At 47.6% G+C, this 20324-nt stretch overlaps 1 protein-coding gene across 2 annotated transcripts in view; it reads left to right on the top strand.

The window, feature by feature from the left end:
* The window catches only part of RPS6KA2 (ribosomal protein S6 kinase A2), a 452256-nt gene that overhangs the window by 87066 nt on the left and 344866 nt on the right, over window positions 1–20324 (top strand). The window contains exon 3 of one of the 2 annotated variants that reach the window (XM_025381624.1): window positions 7244–7294. The exons of the other annotated variant lie outside the window; for it this stretch is intronic. Coding sequence (XP_025237409.1) covers window positions 7244–7294 — 51 coding nt within the window. The remainder of the gene's footprint in view (window positions 1–7243; window positions 7295–20324) is intronic. 2 annotated transcript variants of the gene reach the window in all.

Raw genomic sequence — 20324 nt, forward strand, 5'->3', positions numbered from 1 at the left:
TTCATCTGTTCTCTGGAATTCTTGGCTCCAATTTTGCCTTTTTTGTGTCCTCTGCCTGCCACGCAGGGCGGCCTGCTGCCCGGGCTCTGGGGCTCCTGGCCGTGCGTGCACTGGGAGGCCGCTTCCTTTCTGTATGCTTTCCCCGGGGCTCAGTTTCAGGTGGTCCCTTCAGCAGAGTTCTGGGTTTGTGACTTAGGCATGTTCCTGGCAGCAGACCAGCAACCTTCACCCTGAGCCATCCTTGTCATTATGAATTCACACCCAGAGTCACGGAAGGCACAGGCCTGGCATTTTTGATTATCGGAGAAGACGTAAAATCCATGTATTTTTAACCTGAGCCCCGGATGAGTTCGACGTCTCCTGTCATCTTCTCAGCTGGTCTGGGCTTTTGTCCAGGCTTTGCGCTCCCTGCTCAGGCCTCCCCCAGCAACCTCAGGTCCAGCTCCTCACCTCACAGCCACCCCATCCTCCTTCCCTGTATCTCCAGCATGTTAAAATCAAGCTTGCACAACAAAAAGACCACCAGCCCAATGAAAAAATGAGCGACGGGCTTGAGTAGAAATTTCTCCAAAAGAGAACTACAAATAGCAGAGAAGCACAGGAAAGGCTGCAGTGTGACCCCCTCCGAGGTGTGTATCCAAGACTGTTGAAAACAGGTACTGAAACAAAAACATGCACACACTTGTTTACAGCAGCACAGTTCACAGTTGCCAAAAGATGGAGACAGCCCGCATGTCCATCAATGGATAGAGGCACAAACTGTGGTGTAAACAAACAATGGCATGTTTTGTAGCCACTAAAGGGAAGGAAGCGTTGACACATGCTGCAACATGGATGAACCTCGAGCACATCATGCAGAGCAAAAGAAGCCAGACCAAGAAGATGCCACACTGCAGTTCCGTCTATGCCAAATGCCCGGAGCAGGTGAACCCACGGAGACGGCATAGATTGCTGGTTTCCAGGGGCTGGGAGGGCAGAGTGGGGAGCAACTGCTTCATGGACATGCAAGAGGCAGATGTTGGGAATTGCGTGGTGACACGTCATCGTGAACGCACTAAATGCCACCTAATCGTTCATGTTAAAATGGTTAATTTTATTATGTGACATTCACCTCAATATATAAAAAACTAAAACACAAAAACAAGAAACCTAACCTGGAAGATTACAGAAACTGAAAATGCCCCCAGGACGGCCTCAGAGTCAGTGCGGGGACTCGGTTCTCTCTCTTCCAGTCCCCCTCATTTCTGAAGCCTATGGGTTAATCCTTCTTTCTTACCACTCAGCTTTTCATTGAACCGCCTTTTTTGTTTTGTTTTATTCACAATTTCTAGTGGGTGTAGCGAGATCGTTCTCAGTCATTTCTGCCTGGCGTCTTGCTGGAAGTAGAAGTTCTCTAAGCTGTACTTTCTCCATGTGTTTTTGCATGGACCTGGCCCCCAGAGCCGGGTGTAGAGGAAAGAGTGGTGAGCGCCCCGGCCTTTGTTCCACCACCGCTGTGGCTGGGGAGAGGCACACGCCCTCAGTGGCTTTCACGACCACCCTTCCCAGTGGTCAGATACAGCCAGCAATGCCCACCATCACTTCCAGCTCTGGCCCTCCACGCATGTCTGTCTTCCTAACTGTCCACAGTGGTTCCTCCATCCTGAGGACATTATCATTTGTGTTCAGTAGTCCTCTCTGTGCGCCTTTGCCCGTGCTCCGTCTCTGCCCGGTTGCCGTTCCGAGCTCCTGCCGTGGAATCCCAGAGCTCAGACATGTGGGTGGACAGCATCGTCATGTGTCTGTGTGTGTATCCACTGTGCTTTATCTAGAGAAGATCCCCAAGCTGCAGCCCGGAAGCCAGCAAGTGTCCAGGACAGACAGTTTCTTGGCTGATGCTGCAACCTCAGGTAGCTGACACTTCAGAGTGGCCAGAAATCCAAATAAAGCTGGCAGGTGTGGGGAGAGCTGAGCACCACAGAGGGAGAGTCTGGGGTCATGGAAACCAAATTCAGCCTTCCTACAACGTGGACCCTGTGTAAATTAGCATTTTTATTCTTCCAGGAGCACATCAGTAAGATTTAAGAACACGAAGGCCTATATTTTGTTAAAACAAAATTTAACAAGTTTCCAGGATTTCACTGGCTGTGCAAGCCTAGGAGTGTTCTCACTTGCTGTGTCCTCTGCTGCCATCTAGTGGTAGATGTGCAAATTTGCGAGGGAAACTTTGGAGCACTTAGAGACGCCCTGAAAACCAAAGGTGGAGCTCCTGAGGGCTGTGCATGGTGCGAAGGGGTGGGTGTGGGGGTTCAGTGAGGGTGTATTTTTTGCAGGAAGGGTCCAGGGTGTTTATCAAAGCCATCAAAGACATTTAAGAATCAAGACTGCCCCCCAAAGTCTAGGTAAAACCATTTTAAATTAACCATTTTGGTAACTCCCATGTGATTTCAAAAGGGTACCATCATAAAACTGGTTGTGTACCCTCATTATGTATAAGAAAAGGAACTCCGATGATGCTGAGTGCAGGTGCAGGCTGGGCCGGTCACATCATCCTGTGTAAAAATATCCCCAGTGCCACCTGTGGTTTCTCCTCTGCCCTCCCAACCCTAAAAGCTGGAAAACGGGGCTCATCCAAAATAAAGGACAGCTCAGAGCTATTCAAGCACCTGGGGATCCGACTCCTCAGAGTTCACAGACAAGAAGCCCACATGCCAGCTTTCTCGAAGAAGAGCGAGATGTTTTGGCGTCCTTTATGCTGCTGTAATCTGGGAACTCCTTCATTTCCCCTACATCGTCGTCATGCTGATGTTCACTGATGGCTACTGTCTGCTGGGAGCCCAATATGGGCCAGTGCATTTCTTTCTCCCACCACCCCTGTGTAAGGGACTGTCTTTCCTCAATTGTACAAACAGGGAAATTGGGACCGAGGGGTCCAATGGCTTGCCTAAGTTCTGGTGCCAGGAAATAAACCCTGGCTGGCTGCTTGGGAGGCTGAGCTCCCCACCATGGGCCGCAGCATCTTGGGAGAGTTTAGTCACATGGTGCTGGGATGGGTGCAGCAGGAGCAGTGACAGTCACAGCATTCTCAAGGACCCAGAATAACCAATGCCGGGACGCTTGCTGGGTAAAAACAGCTGCACCACTCCAGCCACATAGCCACTTGAAAGTGTCCAATTTTCTAGAATCCCATGCACTAATTTCACTGAGAAATTGCTAGCGGATATCGATTCTATCAACTGCCTGACCATGACTGTCTAAATGTGTCTTTTGAGGAATGTGCACAATCTTCAAGCTATTCTGTCATCTGGTAAGCAGGGGCACTGTGAGCACGCCGAACACCTTTTGTGTTATAAAATTTGGTTGTCAGCTTTACTTACAGTCCAATCATAAAAGACCCATGAGGATCAAATGAAGCTTGGTCATCCCGACTACGACCTCAAGTGCCATGAAAGCGATGATGCCTGCCTTTCATATTTCTCCCACAACACCGGGTCCTTTCTAGATTTAAAAAAAAGATTCAATCCATATTGTTTTCCAAAATGATTGGCGAGCATTTGTTTTCTGATAGTTTATTTCAAATCAACGAAACACACAAAAATATTTGACTGACCATGTCTATTTTTTTCTGCAAGCATGCTTGGCTATTTGACAAATGTCCTCTTTACAGAATACCCCTGGAGGACAATCATTTGCACAAAGTGTTTTATGTCATCTCAATGGTAGTTTTTTTTTTTTTTCTTCCTGATGGAGCTAGCCATGATGATAATAAAGTCATGCTAAATGTATTTTGACGATAATGTGGTCACAGGTATGTAAACGGATGGACAGACAGGAGGAAGGGGACAAAAGTGGATTGCAGCCAGGTGCGGTGGCTCACGCCTGTAATCCCAGAATTTCGGGAGGCCAAAGCGGGGGGATCACCCGAGGTCAGGAGTTCCAGACCAGCCTGGCCAATGGTGAAACCCTGTCTCCACTAAAAACACAAAAATTAGCTGGGCATGGTGGTGGGCACCTGTAATCCCAGCTACTCGGGAGCTGAGGCAGGAGAATCACTGGAACCAGGGGGGCAGAGGTTGCAGTGAGCCAAGACTGCGCTACTGTACGCCACCCTGGGTGACAGAGCGAGACTCTGCCTCCAAAAAAAAAAAAAAAAAGAAAAGAAAAGTGGATTACTTTAGGAGTCAGGATTTCCTGTGGGTGCTCTGACTCCCCTGTGATGGAAAGCCCCTCATTAGGGAACACTGTGCTTTCCCATGGCCCCTTTTCACCCTCTCCTTACTCCCTTCCCTGCCTCTTTCTCCACCCCGCACAGTCACAGATGCTCCAAAGGAGGAGACGGGATCTGTAAGGGGAGTCCTCTCCTCTCATGTCCTAGATTGGAAAGGAATAGGAGAGGAGCCGGGATTTCCTTTTGGAGCTGGAAGCTGCCCCTCTTCTCTGCCCACCCAGGGTTGGCCCAGGAGTGGAGCCTGCACAGCAGGCTGACCATGGTGTAGAGAGGATAGGTGTGGGGGCCAGTTTGGAGAAATAGAAGGGGTGGAGGTGGGAGGGATAACGTGGCTGCAGAGTGGCTGGAGAATCCTCGTTTAATGTCCAAGTCATTCCAGATTTCCCTGTTTAATTCAGGGGAATTAACATTCTTAACGTTGTTCGCAAAGTAGGGAGTCCAGGAAGTGAGAAGGGAAAGGCATTGATTCTAAACATGACAATATGCAACATTTAGTAATGTGTCTTTTTATGGGGGACCCCAAGCACCGCATACCCCAGATGCACAGTCTCAGGGGTGTCCTGACGGCCAGGCTTGGTAGCGCCATCTGTGGGGCACTTCTTTTGAAGAGCTGGTTGCCCTGAGGGTTGGTTATGGAGTGGAATGAGGTGATGGGGTGAAGCCACAACGTTGTGGCACATTTGGGATTTTCATGCAAAGGTATTTTTCTGTAAAAGCGTCATTTATATTCCATCAGGTCTCACCACCTTTTTCAAGTTATAGAAACAGAATCAAACCTTCTTAAGTAAAAATTGGCAGTTTGTTGGCTCACACCATTGAAAAGAGATGGTTTCTGGTGGGTCTGAATCCCAGGGTCCAAAGCTGTCAGCAGGACACTGAATTTCTCTTCCTCCTTGCTAGACTCCATTCTCAGGCAGGCACATTTCCAAGGCAGAGCAGGCACAAACCCCAGACTTAGGTCATCTGCCAGGCTGGCCATCCCAGGACAAGGGGGCTGTCAGCTCTGCGGGAGCCCTGCTAGGACCTTTCTCCCGGTGGTGGGTGGATGGGGTGGGGCAGGGCCATTCCCACCTGGACTCCACGGAACTAGGGTCCCATAGAAAGAAAGGGAGTGCTCGCCTGGAGGGGAGAAGGGCTGCTGGGTAGAAACCCCACATAGGCTCACTGTACACGCCCAGTACGATATAAACAGGTGCATAAATGGCAAAAACAAGTGGTAAAGTCAGCATTAGAAACTGCATTCCTGCCAGTTATTAATGACCGTCCAGTTAGGGACATAAAACAGGAATAAACACATAGAGCTATGATTCTCAGCTCAATAAACCTGCCGTTTGTCAGCTGTGTTGGAGGACAGAGGCGGTGTAGGCTCAGTTCAATAAACCGGCTGCTCATCAGCTGTGTTGGAGGACAGACCCAGCGTAGGCTCAGCTCAATAATCTGGCCGCTTATCAGCTGTGTTGGAGGACAGAGGCGGTGTAGGCTCAGCTCAGTAAACCTGCCGCTCATCAGCTGTGTTAGAGGACAGACCCAGTGTAGGCTCAGCTCAATAAACTGGCCACTCATCAGCTGTGTTGGAGGACAGAGGCGGTGTAGACTCAGCTCAATAAACGGGCCACTCATCAGCTGTTTTGGAGGACAGAGGCGCGGTGTAGGCTCAGCTCAATAAACTGGACGCTCATCAGCTGTGTTGGAGGACAGAGGCGGTGTAGGCTCAGCTCAATAAACTGGATGCTCATCAGCTGTGTTGGAGGCCAGAGGCGGTGTAGGCTCAGCTCAATAAACCTGTGGCTCATCAGCTGTGTTGGAGGCCAGAGGCGGTGTAGGCTCAGCTCAATAAACCGGCCGCTCATCAGCTGTGTTGGAGGACAGACCCAGTGTAGGCTCAGCTCAATAAACCTGTGGCTCATCAGCTGTGTTGGATGCCAGAGGCGGTGTAGGCTCAGCTCAATAAACCGGCCGCTCATCGGCTGTGTTGGAGGACAGACGCGGTGTAGGCTGAGGTGAGAATGGGCACCCGCAGTGCAGGGGTTTCTCTCACAGCGGTCCCGCTGGACCCCTTTCCTCATGGCACACTCGGAAGGAGCCAGCCCCAAAGCCGTGCTGACTCATGACAACCGAGGGCCATGTGAGGCAGCAGAGGCCGCTGGCATCTCCTGTTAGCCTTTTCATTTCATTTAGGTGGTGATTCCCACCCTCTGTCTTCTGACACTTGAACGGCAGTCATCAGTAGGGGCAAAGGAGATTTTATTTGAATTCTGGCTTCTTCCTTCATCTCTTATATTTCAGTGGGTATCAGCCAAGGAACAGAGAACAGGAGAGAAATGTGGCAGGAAAAGGCTGAGGGAGAAAGTAGAAAATGGAAATGTGGCCCCTGCAGTATGGAACGTGCAGGAGTAAGGGTAGCCGTTGTCTCTGCTCTCAACGGTCCTAAAACCACGTTGCTGAGTAAAATGTTCGGGTCACCTCCAAACCATGCTGGCTAAAAAGAGGCCTGGGAAGAAGAAAGGCCCCCTAGACACATGCGCTTCCGGGTTTAAGCCTTGGGACCAAGGATGATTGGAATTTTAACTAGTTGTATGCGAGCGTATTTACGGATGAAGATGAAATCTACAGATTAAAATAGCTGGAATGAGCCTCTTCCGTAGACTAAAGTTTAGAGTCACCTGAAAGCATTTGCCTGCTCATCACTGATGTGCAGCTCGGAAGATAAATGCTGTACATTGGGAGCTTGAAAGAGTGACTTTCTTTCCGTTGAGGTTTGAGGTTGGTGATGGGAACACCATCACTTCCTTTGGCTCAATTTTAAAAGTTGTGCAAAAGTCGCAAGTTCCTTTCTTCTGTAGGCTTTCTCTAAAGGGCTTCCTGAACGCGAAAGAAACTCCTCCAATTATTTAAAATGATGTGGAGATTAATGTTTAGAAACAAAAAGCTCACAGGCCTGGTGAGTATGGTAGTAATGCTCTTGCTCATGAAGTTGCTGACTGTAAATATGTCCTGTGACTTAAAGGAATTCTTTCTTCGTTTCCGTTTTCACAGGGCAAAAGTGACTCAGCTGCCTCGAAGACAAAGGTAGCTGGATCCGCAGAGGTAAGAAGCATTCCTGTGGGTTCGTTTTTTTCCACGTTCACGTGAGTTACATTTTTTTTTTTAAAGTTAAACACGAAGTCTTGTTCAGTTTATTGAGTTGTTTCACGGTGCCCAGAGTCCAGCAAGGGCAAGCTGTGAAGAGCTTTTAGAAGGCTGGACCACTCCACAGGAAAATGTGAATTTTTTGGCCTCCTGTGGGGAATCCGAGTGCTTTGTGCAGTAATGTCCTTGTACGGCAGGGGCTGCGTAGCGTGCTCAACTGGGGATGTCATCTTGCCATGTGTTATGATTTGAGTTTGATTCTGAATCTGTGCATCACTTTTTGTCCAGCATTCCTTTTAAAACTACGATGTGCCTTCAAAATAAGCTGGAATTACCAGAGGCAGAAGCGAGCCATGACAGCGAGGCAAAGGTGGGGTGCTGAAGCTGCCTGGGGCTGTGTCTGCCCTCGGGGTTTGCAGGTTGGTTGCTGACTCATGTGTGTGGCTCAGCAACAGTTTTTCTAGGAATTAGCACTAAAATAGGTAATTTTAGATGGAGGTAGATTTCTCCTATTTCAAGCATCTATCTGGTTTTAATACCTTTATTAACAAAACATTTTTAAAGATAGTTTAATGGCTGTTTTCAATCCCTTTGGGCTGCATCACGCAGGTGAAATGTAGTAAGTCAGTCATCACGCCACGTGCGGCTGTGATGCCATGGGATTGGTCAGCCTTGGGGCCGCGCCTCTGCAGTGGTCGCCGCAGGCTAAATGGGCCTGCTCCCTGTAGGTGCCAGACGGGTCATTGGAAGTTGGTTGAGCTTATTCTCATCTACGTTGATGCCTTAAACTGTGCTGTAGTTCATGTGAAACAAAAATACTCCTGATTTTCTGGCAGCTTTCCTGAAGCTAAAAAGCAAAAATATAATAAGGTTAAAAAGGTCTTCTGAGGACAGCATGAGCTCTGCCACAGGGATCTTGCTGGGCAGCGGGTGGCCCTCGGAGCTGCCCAGGGAGGGCACTGCACAAGGGTGTGGCTGCCTTTTCTCAGCGCGGTCGCCAGGGCCTGCAAGTCCCTGACGGGAGAGGCCGAGTCCCACCTGGTTTTAGGTGGTCCCAAATCCTGGACGAGAGGTCCCTGCTGCATTCCATTGCCAGCAATGCTTGACACTTGAATTCCACTGTTTTACTTTTTCCATACTTGTGGTACTACTATCTGGGTCTGAACACATTTTGCATAAATTGAGTTTCCTTATTGGACGTGGAACTTGTGTTTTGTACGGTTGATGGTGACTGTGCAAAGGTGATGAGTGGGCACACAATCTCAAGCTGGTTCTGACGGTTTCAGCTAAGGGGTTAGGCAAATGGCTGACTCCCCAGTTTGGATTACATCCTAACGTACATCAACTCAGCAAACGAGGCCTGCTGGCGTGGGAGGAACACAGTCTTCTCTTCCTTTCTCATAATCTCTTGTCAGTCTGGTCCATAATCTATTCAAGAAAAAAAGAGTCAAGCTGTAATTGGTGATTCTTAGCGAAACTTGATGTGGCTTTATCCAAATGTGTGACGAACTGTGTTTCTTGGCAAATGAAAACGTTTTATTATTATCTATATCATCCCAATCCACACCTAGCCTGAGCACTCTACAGAAAGATGACACGTTCCAGTACTGGGTGTTTCTCCTCTCTTGGTCATAGCAGTGAACGTTGGGCCAGTGGCACAAGCATGGGTCTGGTGGGTGCTGCACACTGAGTTCAGGGCCGGGGTAGGGTGTGGGCGCCCTTGGAGAGCCGTTCCTTCCTAAGTCAACAGCCAGGCCGGCCAGGCGTTAACCATAAGTGCCATAGTTGGAATTGGAAAGTGTTCCCAGGAAAGCGGCTGTTTCTGCCAGGACACTGTGTCTGGTCACATCCTAGGGTCAAAGCACGGGAGAACCCCAGGAGCCACGTGGCCACAGGGTCTCTGTGGGCTGAGGGCCAGCAAAATCCCCTCCACTGCCTTTAGCCCTGGAGCAGGTTGAACTCCTGGCAATGTTCCCAGATTCGCCTTGAATTTGATAGGCAGGAACCCCGTAGGTTTAGGATAAAAAACGCAAATCAGATCTCACACAGCATCACCCAGGAGCAGCCCAGAAGTCTGACAAGGTGGGAAGGCAGCAGTGATTGCCAAATGAAGGCTTTAACTCTCCCTCTGCTGATCATTCTGGTTTTTTTTTTTTTTTTTTCCCTCTCTCTCTCCCTCCCTACCCACCCCTCTCTGTACATACTTTTAGAAGACTCCACGAAAGTTGATGTTCAACAGATTGTTATACCAGGTTAGAGGATTCCAGGGTCTCCTGCTGAAACTCCTAACGCAGACTGAGCCTCTGAGGCAGAGGCAGGTGCCCCTGCTGCTTCGCTAAGCAACATTCGGCCGCTCACCAGGACGGTCCCAGAAGCGTGGGTGGCACTGACACAGCAGTCAGCGTCTTTCATGGATTTTGCCTAATAAGTCCTGCAAGGTGCCTCTAGTTCCACAGCTAATTGTATGTCCTCTTTCTCCAGCGTGAGTTCACTCTTTATGTATTTGCCTTTATAAAAAATGAAATTTTAGACACAAAGGAGGTTCCAGTTCCAAAGGGAGGATGTTTTCTTTTGTCCACACCCAACCTCAACCAGAACTGGGGGAGTTCGTCCCGGGCCACTGCTGCCCGCTGAGGCCCTCTCTGGGTTTCCTCCTCTTTCTTCCCTTTCCTTACGGCTTCGAAGTGAACACACATGCCCTGTGTTACAGAGCTGCATTGATCCGCCACCTATCAATTGTGTGGGACTTGAGTAAAGAAAAAGTAATTGTTCCTCAGCTTTCCAGCTATTGGAAGGAGAGAAATGTGAGCACTCTTATTATGGTGCAGCGGTGGCCAAGGTAGTGATTTTATACGTGGGGACACAGAGGCAGACTCCAGTCGCAGAACAATAAAACGCCCAAGGTTTGCACCCAAACAGTGAGAGCAGGCTCTGCCGTGGTTAGCAATCCACGCACACACTCTGTGTCCGCCGGCTGCCTGACACCAGGGTGTGTGTGTGTATGTGTTTACAGAGGTGTATTGTCTTTAGTTCTTAACGATTTGGGAAACAATGTGTTCTTTTGTCAGGTAACTTGATATGCAAATAAAATAATGAGGTGACTCAAACTCAGTCCTTTGCAAAGCAACTTCGGGAGCTGCAGTGCGGGGTGAAGCCTGGAACATTGTGGACACTCAACACATTCTGGCCGAATGTTCACCCTTCCTGAGTCCCTTTGAGGCTTGCTGGCAAGTGGAGCCCAGTCTGAAGGGTTCCTGGGTAACAGCAGCATCCCTTAGCTGAGTCACAAAATTAATTTTCCAACTAGGATCCTGAAGGGAGCACGAGCTGGCTTCTCCTTCCATTTTGTCTTCCTCTATCCACGCTTTCACCTCTGGACCACATTGATCCGGGCCACGCTGATCTGCGCGGACTTTGTGGTCTTGGCTAGAGGGGTGATTTTTCTGTTTTCCTCTGTCTTTTTCATGAAATTGTTCCGTGCCTCTGCCTTGCAGGCTGAAGTGTGTGAGACGGTAGTCGCAGGTGTATTTGGCTTCTTGATGGTGTTGCTCATAGGGAGGTGATAGGCTACACTAAAAACTGGGCAGAATCTCGGTAACAAAATATAAAAGTCTGGTTCTTCAGTCTGTTTCCACAGACTAAAATTCCAGTGTGGAGCCGTCTCTTCCCGCAGATAGCTGAGCCCTTCCTCTTTGCTAGGGCAGCTCCCAGGTAAGGAAGGGACCTTCGTTCACTCTTGTGGCGGTGAGTTGGTGCAGACATCTGGGTGCAGCAGGGTTCAGGGGTTGGGAGGCATGTTCCTTGGACTTGTAAACAAAGGCAAGGGAGAGAGGCACATTAAGCCCACAGGGCCATGCAGCTGGGTGCAGACACTGTGGGGTGAGTGGGGTGCTGAGGGAAGCTTCCAGAACAGGGGTGGCAGCAAAAGGAGATACTTGCAGCTAAAAAGGAGCACCTTGCAACCTCTGTGCTGTTGTGCATTCCATCCCCAAACAACCACTGAAGAGACAAATTCCTTTTCCTTCCTGTAGTTACTTGAGTCACTGGGTGGGCTTTCAAAATCTGTGCATTACACTTCAGCAGAAAATAGTGGTGTAATCAGAGTTAGAATTTGAGCTAGAAAAATCCTTCGATTGAGGTCATACTTATAAATGTCTTTTTGGGATAGCTGGAGAAAAATCAAAAAATAATTTTAGGAAAAAAAAAAGTAGATCCAATGTTCTATCATATTCAGCTATAGCCCACCTCCTCACTCCTTATAGAAACAGGTAGGATTTTTAGAAAATGTTTGAAAGGAAAACACACATGCACACAAATCCAAAAATTACCAAGGCTTTTCATTCAGTTGTAGGATTATATGTAATTTTTATTTTCTTCATATTTTTATAATTTCCAAAGAAATCTATATTGCTAGTATAATAATTATATTTGAAAGTTAAATATAATTTAAGTTATAGGCTTAAAGTTAAGGCTCAACTTATTCTAAAAAATTTTAAAATAGCACTATTATCATTGGGTGATGATACGGTAGATTGAAGTTATTCAGTATATCTTGGGTTTAGTGACGTGGATAGGTCTTGTATCTCAGGCAATTTCACCAATTGAAGGTATCCTGTATTCACTGACATGAAAAGAAGTATTGAATCCATTAATCGAACAAGTCACTGCCACTTACCAGTGCAACCCAAAAGACGTTGTCATGATAATTATACACCTCAGGCTACTCAAAGGGAATGTTTTGTTTGGAATTTGTAATTCACCCTGAGAATTTCTTACATCATAATCACAGCCATTATGACATTGACCTTCAGTAAACTAGAAAGTGGGAAGTGTTTTGTTTGTAACAGGCTGGAGGACTGTGTCACCGTGAAGGGAGCGTGCACTCAATCTCCCTTACCCTGTTCAGAAGAGCTGGTAGTCACTGAGTGCCTGCCATTGCCCCAGCCAATTTTTTTATAATCACTGTTTCTTTATATTACTTTTAGTATTGCCATTTTACAGATGAGGAGATGAAGCTCAAAACAAATTAAGCAAATCACTCAGTCATGCATCTAAAATGTGACGCTTAGCCCCATGTCTTTCAAAAAAGTAAGATGCTCTTTGAATTTTCTTACTTAAATGCCAGTTCCACATCTTACACCTTCTACACCACTTTAAGCCAGCACTTTCTAAATCAAAGTCTCAGAAAATAAGAGCTATTGGGAATGATGGTTATCCTTTATAATCTACTAAAAGTTAAAGTCATTATCTTGTTATTACTGCAGGATTTATTGAGCCTCTATGTGTTGGTGCACACTGAGCCTGTCCCTGAGCTGCGGATGCAATAAGGAACGTATTTCATCCCACACTAAGCGGGCAGCAGGGATCTTGGAGGTGGGAGCAGGTGCAGGGGCCACAGCTAAGGAGGGCTGACTGTGCTCGTGGCCATGGGTTGTCACCACTACTTGAGGGCTGGTGTGCTGGGTGCACCTGCTGACCTGCAGCCCTGGCAACATTTGGGAGCTTCCTATGGCACTCGGCTTTGTGGAGTCCAGTGTCAGGAGCACTGTTCATGAGTCCAGAGATGCCGCACACACTACCATGCTGGCCGGTCACATGGAGGCTCACTCCAGGGCTGTGGTTCTCTTCACGTGGCCTAACTTCTAGGTCCTTTCCTTGTTCAGCACAGTGGCTGTTCCTCCTGCCACCTGCCCTGGAGCTGGCAGGGAGGAGAAAGCCCCAGGCTGCAGTTGAGAGACCCAGGCGGGGTCGCCCCATTGGCCGTTGGGTCTTGGGAAGGTCATGCCACCTCCATGGGTGTATGTTGAGAGGACAGAACTCGGTAGAGAAAACGTCAAGGCCGCGGAAGTGCTTTGTTGTTCTTGCATGTGTGTGTTGATTCACATGTATATGAACACACACATTGTGTAGTGTGTAAATGTGTGAAATATGTAGCATGTGACTGTAGCATGTGTTTACACAGCTGCTTGCATGGATGCAGGTGTCACTGTGGCAGCCGCTGTCCGAGTCCCTGTGCCACATCTTCGTGTTATCAGGGGTTGTGGGCTCATGGCTGCAGGCTCCTTCTGGTTTGTTTTTCACAGCGTGAGAGCACCCGGCTGGGCCTGGGGAAGTGCAGCCACACTCAATGTAGTCAGTGACAGGGACTCTGACCCTTCCCCAACCCCCTGCTCCCTGCCTCATTCTGCTTCCCCACCTAGGCCTGGGGCATGGCCTCCTCCAGCCTTCTTGCAACTACCCTCGCCTGCCTTCTCACTGTGGCCGGATTTTACTCCTTCAGCTTCACTGAACTGCCTTGTGAGGAGAGAATTGCGGGTCCCATGCTGTTAGACCTGATCCCCGCATTCCAGCACCTCCTCCGGGCTTGCCGTTCTTGACACCTTCCTTTAGGGAGCACCCGGCTCCTCGGCCACCCTGGGGCAGAACCTCCCACTCTTCCTCCCACCCCACAGTCTTCCTCTTCAGGCACCTCCTGGTGTCCTTCCCTCTGCCCATCACTAAAATGTCCCTGGCCTTCAATGACCCTGACCACACTGCGGCGTGCAATGCCAGGGCTCTTCCCAGCTCTGAGCTGGGGCTCAGCCTCATTTCTCTCACCCTCCGACTCATGCCCTCCCCAGAGGGAGTGGAGTCCCAGCACCACATGGTCCGCAGAGCAGGGAGTGATGCAAGGCGCAGGGCACTCAGAAGCCCCACACATGGCAATTCCTCACGCTCACAACTCCCCAAACACTTCACATTCTTTCTAGCTGAACAACAAGAACCCTAACAGAAGTTGCTTTACAGCAGGCCATGGACAGCGTTGTGTCGGCCACACAATTCAGCATTTGGTGGCGGACATGGACAAGGCTGGTCATGCTGTCATGGATCTGAAAACAATCTTTAAAGGACTGCTGGGTGTTCCTCTTTCTCGAGGTACACGGACAGGCACAGCTCTGGATTTGCTGGGATTGTTTGCACTTGGTTATTATCATGGGACCCTTGGGACTTGATTTGTAACAGCGAACTAACAAGGTCATCGCCGTTCATCTGTGTGGTGCCCCACTGCTTACAAAATGCCTTTTCTCAATGCTCTTATCTGTACAGGGAGGAGGTAAAGAAATTGACAGCTCTTTCTTAATTAACTTTCGGTGTCCAAGGTTGTTCCCCCAAGGAAATCCAGGTTTCCCTTCTTTGCTCCTGTTTTTCCTTTGCTTTTCATTGGTAAATCCTTATAGAATACTCACTATGTTCTGAGCACCTTACAGCGCGACCTTGTTTGACCCTCACAACCGGAGGAAGTATTCACTCTCAGTACTGCTCTCTCCCATTCTACAGATGAGAGCATGGAGGCAATTAAGTTGTACCAGGTGACACAGCCAAGTGGTGGAGTCATGGATTTGAACTGAGCCATGTGGCTTTAGGGTCTTAACTGCGATTCTATGATGTAGACATTTACTGAAATGAAAGATAATTTACTCTTGCAATTTATTTTGTGGAAATCACATTTTTCCATTTTCTTAATGTAACCCTTTAATGACTCCAAAAGAGTTTAAAATTATTCTTAGCCTTGCTTTCTCCATGCTAAGCGAATGCCATGTAACAGGCTTCAGCTGAGCCCGGAAACCAGCACCTGTAAGGCAGGAAACGTGTTTCCTTCCATAATCCTGATACTGCTGCTGGGACTTCTCTGTTACTGGGTCCCAAATATTTTTAGTTTAAGACTCTCTGTTTGAAATGTAATAACAATAAATCACAGACCCCACCTTACAGTAGCTATATTTTTGCTATCCATGCATTGAGGAGAGCCGCCGAACCCATCAATGGCTTCCAGAGAAAACTGGACTTTATTCATGCTTGCAGCTGTTATCACAGAAGCATGTGAAACCGTTTCTTTGACCTACGGAAAGTCACCTGTGTACCTGTGTTTCCACCTGCGCTCTGCTGCAGCCTTGGTGCCCACAGGCCTCCAATCTGGTGGTGCAAGGCTCAGGGTCATGGCTTGCTCCCCTTTCCATGTTGACTCCTGAAAGTCGGGGCAGGAGTGAAGGTCGTTTGTAGGGAAAAGAAAGAGATCAGCCTCTTACTGTGTCTATATAGAAAGAAGTAGACATAAGAGACTCCATTTTGTTCTGTATTTGAGATGCTGTTAATCTGTGACCCTACCCCCAACCTTGTCCTTGCAAGAGACATGTGCTGTGGTGACTCAAGGTTTAATGGATTTTGGGCTGTGCAGGATGTGTCTTTGTTAAACAAGTGCCTGAAGGCAGCTTGCTGGTTAAAAATCCTACCCGTCCCTGGGCAATGGAACATCTCCGTGTGAAACCTGATTGTCTGCTCTGTTTACTGAGATAGGAGAAAACCGCCTTACGGCATAAGGTGGGACTTGCTGGCGCGATGCTGCTAAAAGGTTTGTGGAGATGTTTGCATATGCGTATCAAGGCACAGCATTTTCTTTTGAACTTATTCATGTCACAGAGATCTTTATCCATATGTCTTACTACTAATTTTCTCCCTAAAATGATCCTATTGTCCTGCCACTCCCTTATCTTTAAGATGGTAAAGATAATTGTCAATAAATACTAAGGGAACTCAGAGACCGGTGCCAGCGTGGGTCCTCTGTAAGCTGAGCGCCGGTCCCCTGGGCCCACTTTTTCTTTCTCTGTATTTTGTCTCTGTGTCTCATTTCTTTTCTCAAGTCTCTCGTTCCACCTAATGAGAAACACCCACAGGTGTGGAGGGGCAGGCCACCCCTTCAGTCGTTTCCTGGGAGTGGACCAGATGAGGAGGTGCTATTCCTTCTCCGTGGAGCTGTTGATTTATTTACCTGTGAACTGGGAGCAAACAGGACTTTCACGTGAGGCTGAGTGAGTCTCTCAGGGACCACGGTGCACAGCAGGGTGTAACCCTGGTGCCGGCTTACAGCCCGGTGCGAGATCCTGAGTGATTCGAGATCAGCTCCATAAGGGAAAATGAGGCCAGTTTCCCAAGATACTTTCACTTAAGAACGTGACTTTACACACTCCATGTGCCAGGGAGCATGCCAGGTGCTGTGGGGGAATTTGAACTTCATGTTCCCTCCTCCCTTTAACATGCACACACACACATGTGCATAGACATACAAACACACACGCACACTGCATGCAGACACACATGCGTACCAATTACCTTAGACATACAAACATATGTGCACACTGCATGCACACACACATGCATACCGATTGCCTTAGACATACAAACATGCACACTGCATGTACAGACACATGCATACCGATTGCCTTAGACTTACAAACATACACACACACTGCATGCACACACACATGCATACCAATTACCTTAGACTTACAAACATACACGCACACTGCATGCACACACACATGCATACCGATTACCTTAGACTTACAAACACACGCACACTGCATGTACACACACATGCATACTGATTACCTTAGACTTACAAACGTACATGCACACTGCATGCACACACACATGCATGCCGATTGCCTTAGACATACAAACACATACACGCACACTGCATGCACACACACATGCATACCGATTGCCTTGAACAGTGCTAAGGTTGAGCCAACATGGCTAAGTGGTAAAGAGCGGCCACGATTTGGTTTTGCGTCTGAGGGAGAATGTGGTAAAACATGAGGAGACTGAGGGAGGGGTGGACACGGGGACACCACTGTCCTAGTGCCTGGGCTGTGTGACCTCTTTGGGCCTCAGTTTCCTTTTGACGAAACCAGTACCTAAGGTTTCTGTCACTTGTCTTGGTCCAGATGGGACAGACCGTGTACCTCTGTGGTGACCCCAGGGCCTCCCTGTGACAGGGCCTACTTCTCATTCCTGTCTGCAAGGCTTCTTTCCCATGAGGTCACCGGCAGGGCTATCCTCGGCCACTTTCTCAGAGGTCCAGGGGGCTGGGAGACAAGGTTACCCCATCTGGAGCTCTACCCTCCCTAGGCTCTTTGTTCTTGCCGTGAGACTGGGGTGCAGGGGATAACTTGCGCCCTCCACAGTGCCTCCAATGCCAGGAGACACTTCCCTTCCACTCCATTCCCAACGGATAGGACACAGCCATACAGTCCCACCTTCCTATCTCCCCGGGGCCTAGGAAGGGGAAAGGTACAGCTCACTCCCAGCGGTGTCTTCAACAAAGGCTAGAGTCATCCGTCTGATTCTCTATGGGTCCAAAGATATGGAAGTGAGCTACTAGGTTTTTCAAAGGAAGACACAACATATTGCTTCCAGGCTGAGCTGCTGATGGTTTAATGGCTACACGAAACAGATGCTTTCTGCTGCATGGTGGTTGTTTATTCTTTGGGCTGAATTGTGTGAGCATTTTGGTTCTGCTGCTGGAAGATGGATGCTTACATGACAACAATAGCAATGTTTTTAAAGCCATAGCTAATACACAGTGATTGCTGCTTTTCACCAATTAGCCAAAGATGTTTTCAAAATAATGTCTTTAAAAATGTATTTGGTAGATGAGTAAGCCAAGATTGTTATAAAGATTTCCTATGGCATAAAATAAAAGGCGGCCAGGTGGGGTGGCTCATGCCTGTAATCCCAGCACTTTGGGAGGCTGAGGCGAGTGGATCACTTGAGGTCAGGGGTTCGAGACCAGCCTGGGCAACATGGTGAAATCTTGTCTCTACTAAAAATAAAAAACTTAGCCGGTTGTGGTGGCACGTGCCTATCATTCCAGCTATTTGAGAGGCTAAAATACGAGAATTGCTTAAACCTGGGAGGCGGAGGTTGTAGTGAACCTAGATCACGCCACTGCACTCCAGCTTGGGCGACAAAGCGAGACTCAGTCTCAAAAATAAATAAAAGGCAATTTCTTGCCATCATCACCATGACAACATTCAGTTTACAAACTCACATCCACCTATGATTAAATGCCATTAAAAATGAAAGGTTTCCATTGCAAACCCTCTAGCTCTCACACGACCACCATTTAGCCAGAGACCAAAGGCCTGATTGATTTTGCTAATGCACTTTCGAAAGTACCAAGTCCTGGAAAATTTCCTTTTAATTCTTATGGAAGTTTGGATTGAATTGCATTTAGGATAACTGTAAATACAGATACCAAAAACCAAATCACTGTAGTTGAGGATTATTCAGACCCTTTGCGTCTCCATTTCCCCCATCCGATTCTCCTTTCCCTAACTCAGTATCCATGCACGTTGCCATCAGGTTGGAAATGGGAAGTGGGATTGCCAGTGAGCAGGCTATTTTAAGCAATTCCAGCAAAATATGTGGTGCAGGAAAGATGAGCATTTTTGGCCGAGTCATTTTCAAGCTTTCCCGTGGCTTGCACTAATCTAACCTATACTGGTTTCCTGTTGCCAGGAACGATAGAATCGACCTGGAGTTCTCACAGTCTCAAACCAGAGCGTGATGGGGGCGGGGGTGGTGCTCACGTACTCTGTGCGATGATCTCATCACCCTGACATTCAGTAGATAGCTTTGGTGAGTTCATCTTTGATGTAGTTCAATTGCTTTGCTTGACCCTTGGGTATTTTTTCTTTGGGGATTAGACCAGCTCATTATATCCTTAAAAGAAGATGTTTACACAATTGTAAACACAATGTTTACAATTTCTTAAGAAGCCTTTTAATTTTACTCTGTGTGTAAAATAACCTAAAGAAATATTTGTTCACCAAAATGAGTCCACCTTCCTCTCTCCAAATTGCCATTCCCCAGGCGCCACTGATTTGCCTAAGCTGGGAACATTTCCCTACATGAGCTACGCATCTTTGCCAACCAATTGAAGTAGGTTACAGACAGCGAAAAGAAACCTTCCATTTTTATTCCTGTGTATTTGAAACAATACCAGGGCCCCAACACCACACCTTCAAACAAAAATTTAGTAAAAATTTCTAAATCTCAATCAAACCTGAATACTGTATATTTTAAAAATTAAAGTACTTATGAAGGACCACAGAGTTAAGTTTTCTGGAAAATATATTGTCCTTCCTCGACACTTAGAAATCCCATGCAGCAGGGCTTCACAAAGCACAGACCTCTCTGTACGATGGTGGGAACGGCACTGCGTTGACCACTGGGCGAGGATACGGACTGGGTTGCAGCTGCGTCTTCCGCAGGAGCTGAGGCTGCAGCTGGTGGTAGACGGGGTGAGAAGACACCATCAGTGTGTTTCCAGGAAGCAGGAGTGCCTATTTCTGTGAAAGGCTGCACATATATTTTAAGATCCAGCATTTTCAAAGAGGTGAAATGTGGATGTGCGTTCATTTCAGGGAAAAGAAAGAGAACTGGGATTGTTTTAAAGCTCCTGATGATTTGACAGAGAGAAGTCAAGGCTGAAACACTCCAGCAGTGCTGAGACCCAAATAAAATCACGCATACGAAATTTGGTGAGACTAGAAAGAGCCTTCGTTTCTATTAATCCCCTCATGTTATTATTTTGTGCCAGCAAAAGTAGCAAAAGGTAATTGAGAAATTTTGGAAGACAGAGGCATTTTCTTCTGTTGCCATAACTTGGTCTGTGAACAAACTGTGCTCTATTCTCAAAGTAACAGCTCAGAAGTGTGACCGTTCTGCTTAGAATGTAATATTTGCCAACGACTCCAGAATAGAAAAAAAAGTGTATATAATGGCAGATGTATGGCATATGTTTCTAAAAACGTTATATTATAGGTTCTTGATAAAGTTCCTATAGTGGAAAGCAGGGTTAATGAAAACAATACCTGAGAAAGTCCCTCTGAAGGACTGACCAAAGCTCCTTTCAGTTATTTACCTCAAGTATGTATGTATCTGTGTAGACCACACACACCTGCACACACACAGGCACACACACACACACACACACATACACACACACACACATGAATGCAACATTGACCTGGATAAATGAGTTTTAATCAGCTCTGCATTCAAAGGAAAGAACATACGCCATGTGTGCTCTGGAAGCCACAAAATGGGTGAAAAGTTGTTTTGGTACAACCCGTTTCCTGAAATAGCAACCACTGGAGAAAGG

This window comes from Theropithecus gelada, chromosome 4 (genome assembly GCF_003255815.1).
Source record: "Theropithecus gelada isolate Dixy chromosome 4, Tgel_1.0, whole genome shotgun sequence".
Taxonomy (NCBI): domain Eukaryota; kingdom Metazoa; phylum Chordata; class Mammalia; order Primates; family Cercopithecidae; genus Theropithecus; species Theropithecus gelada.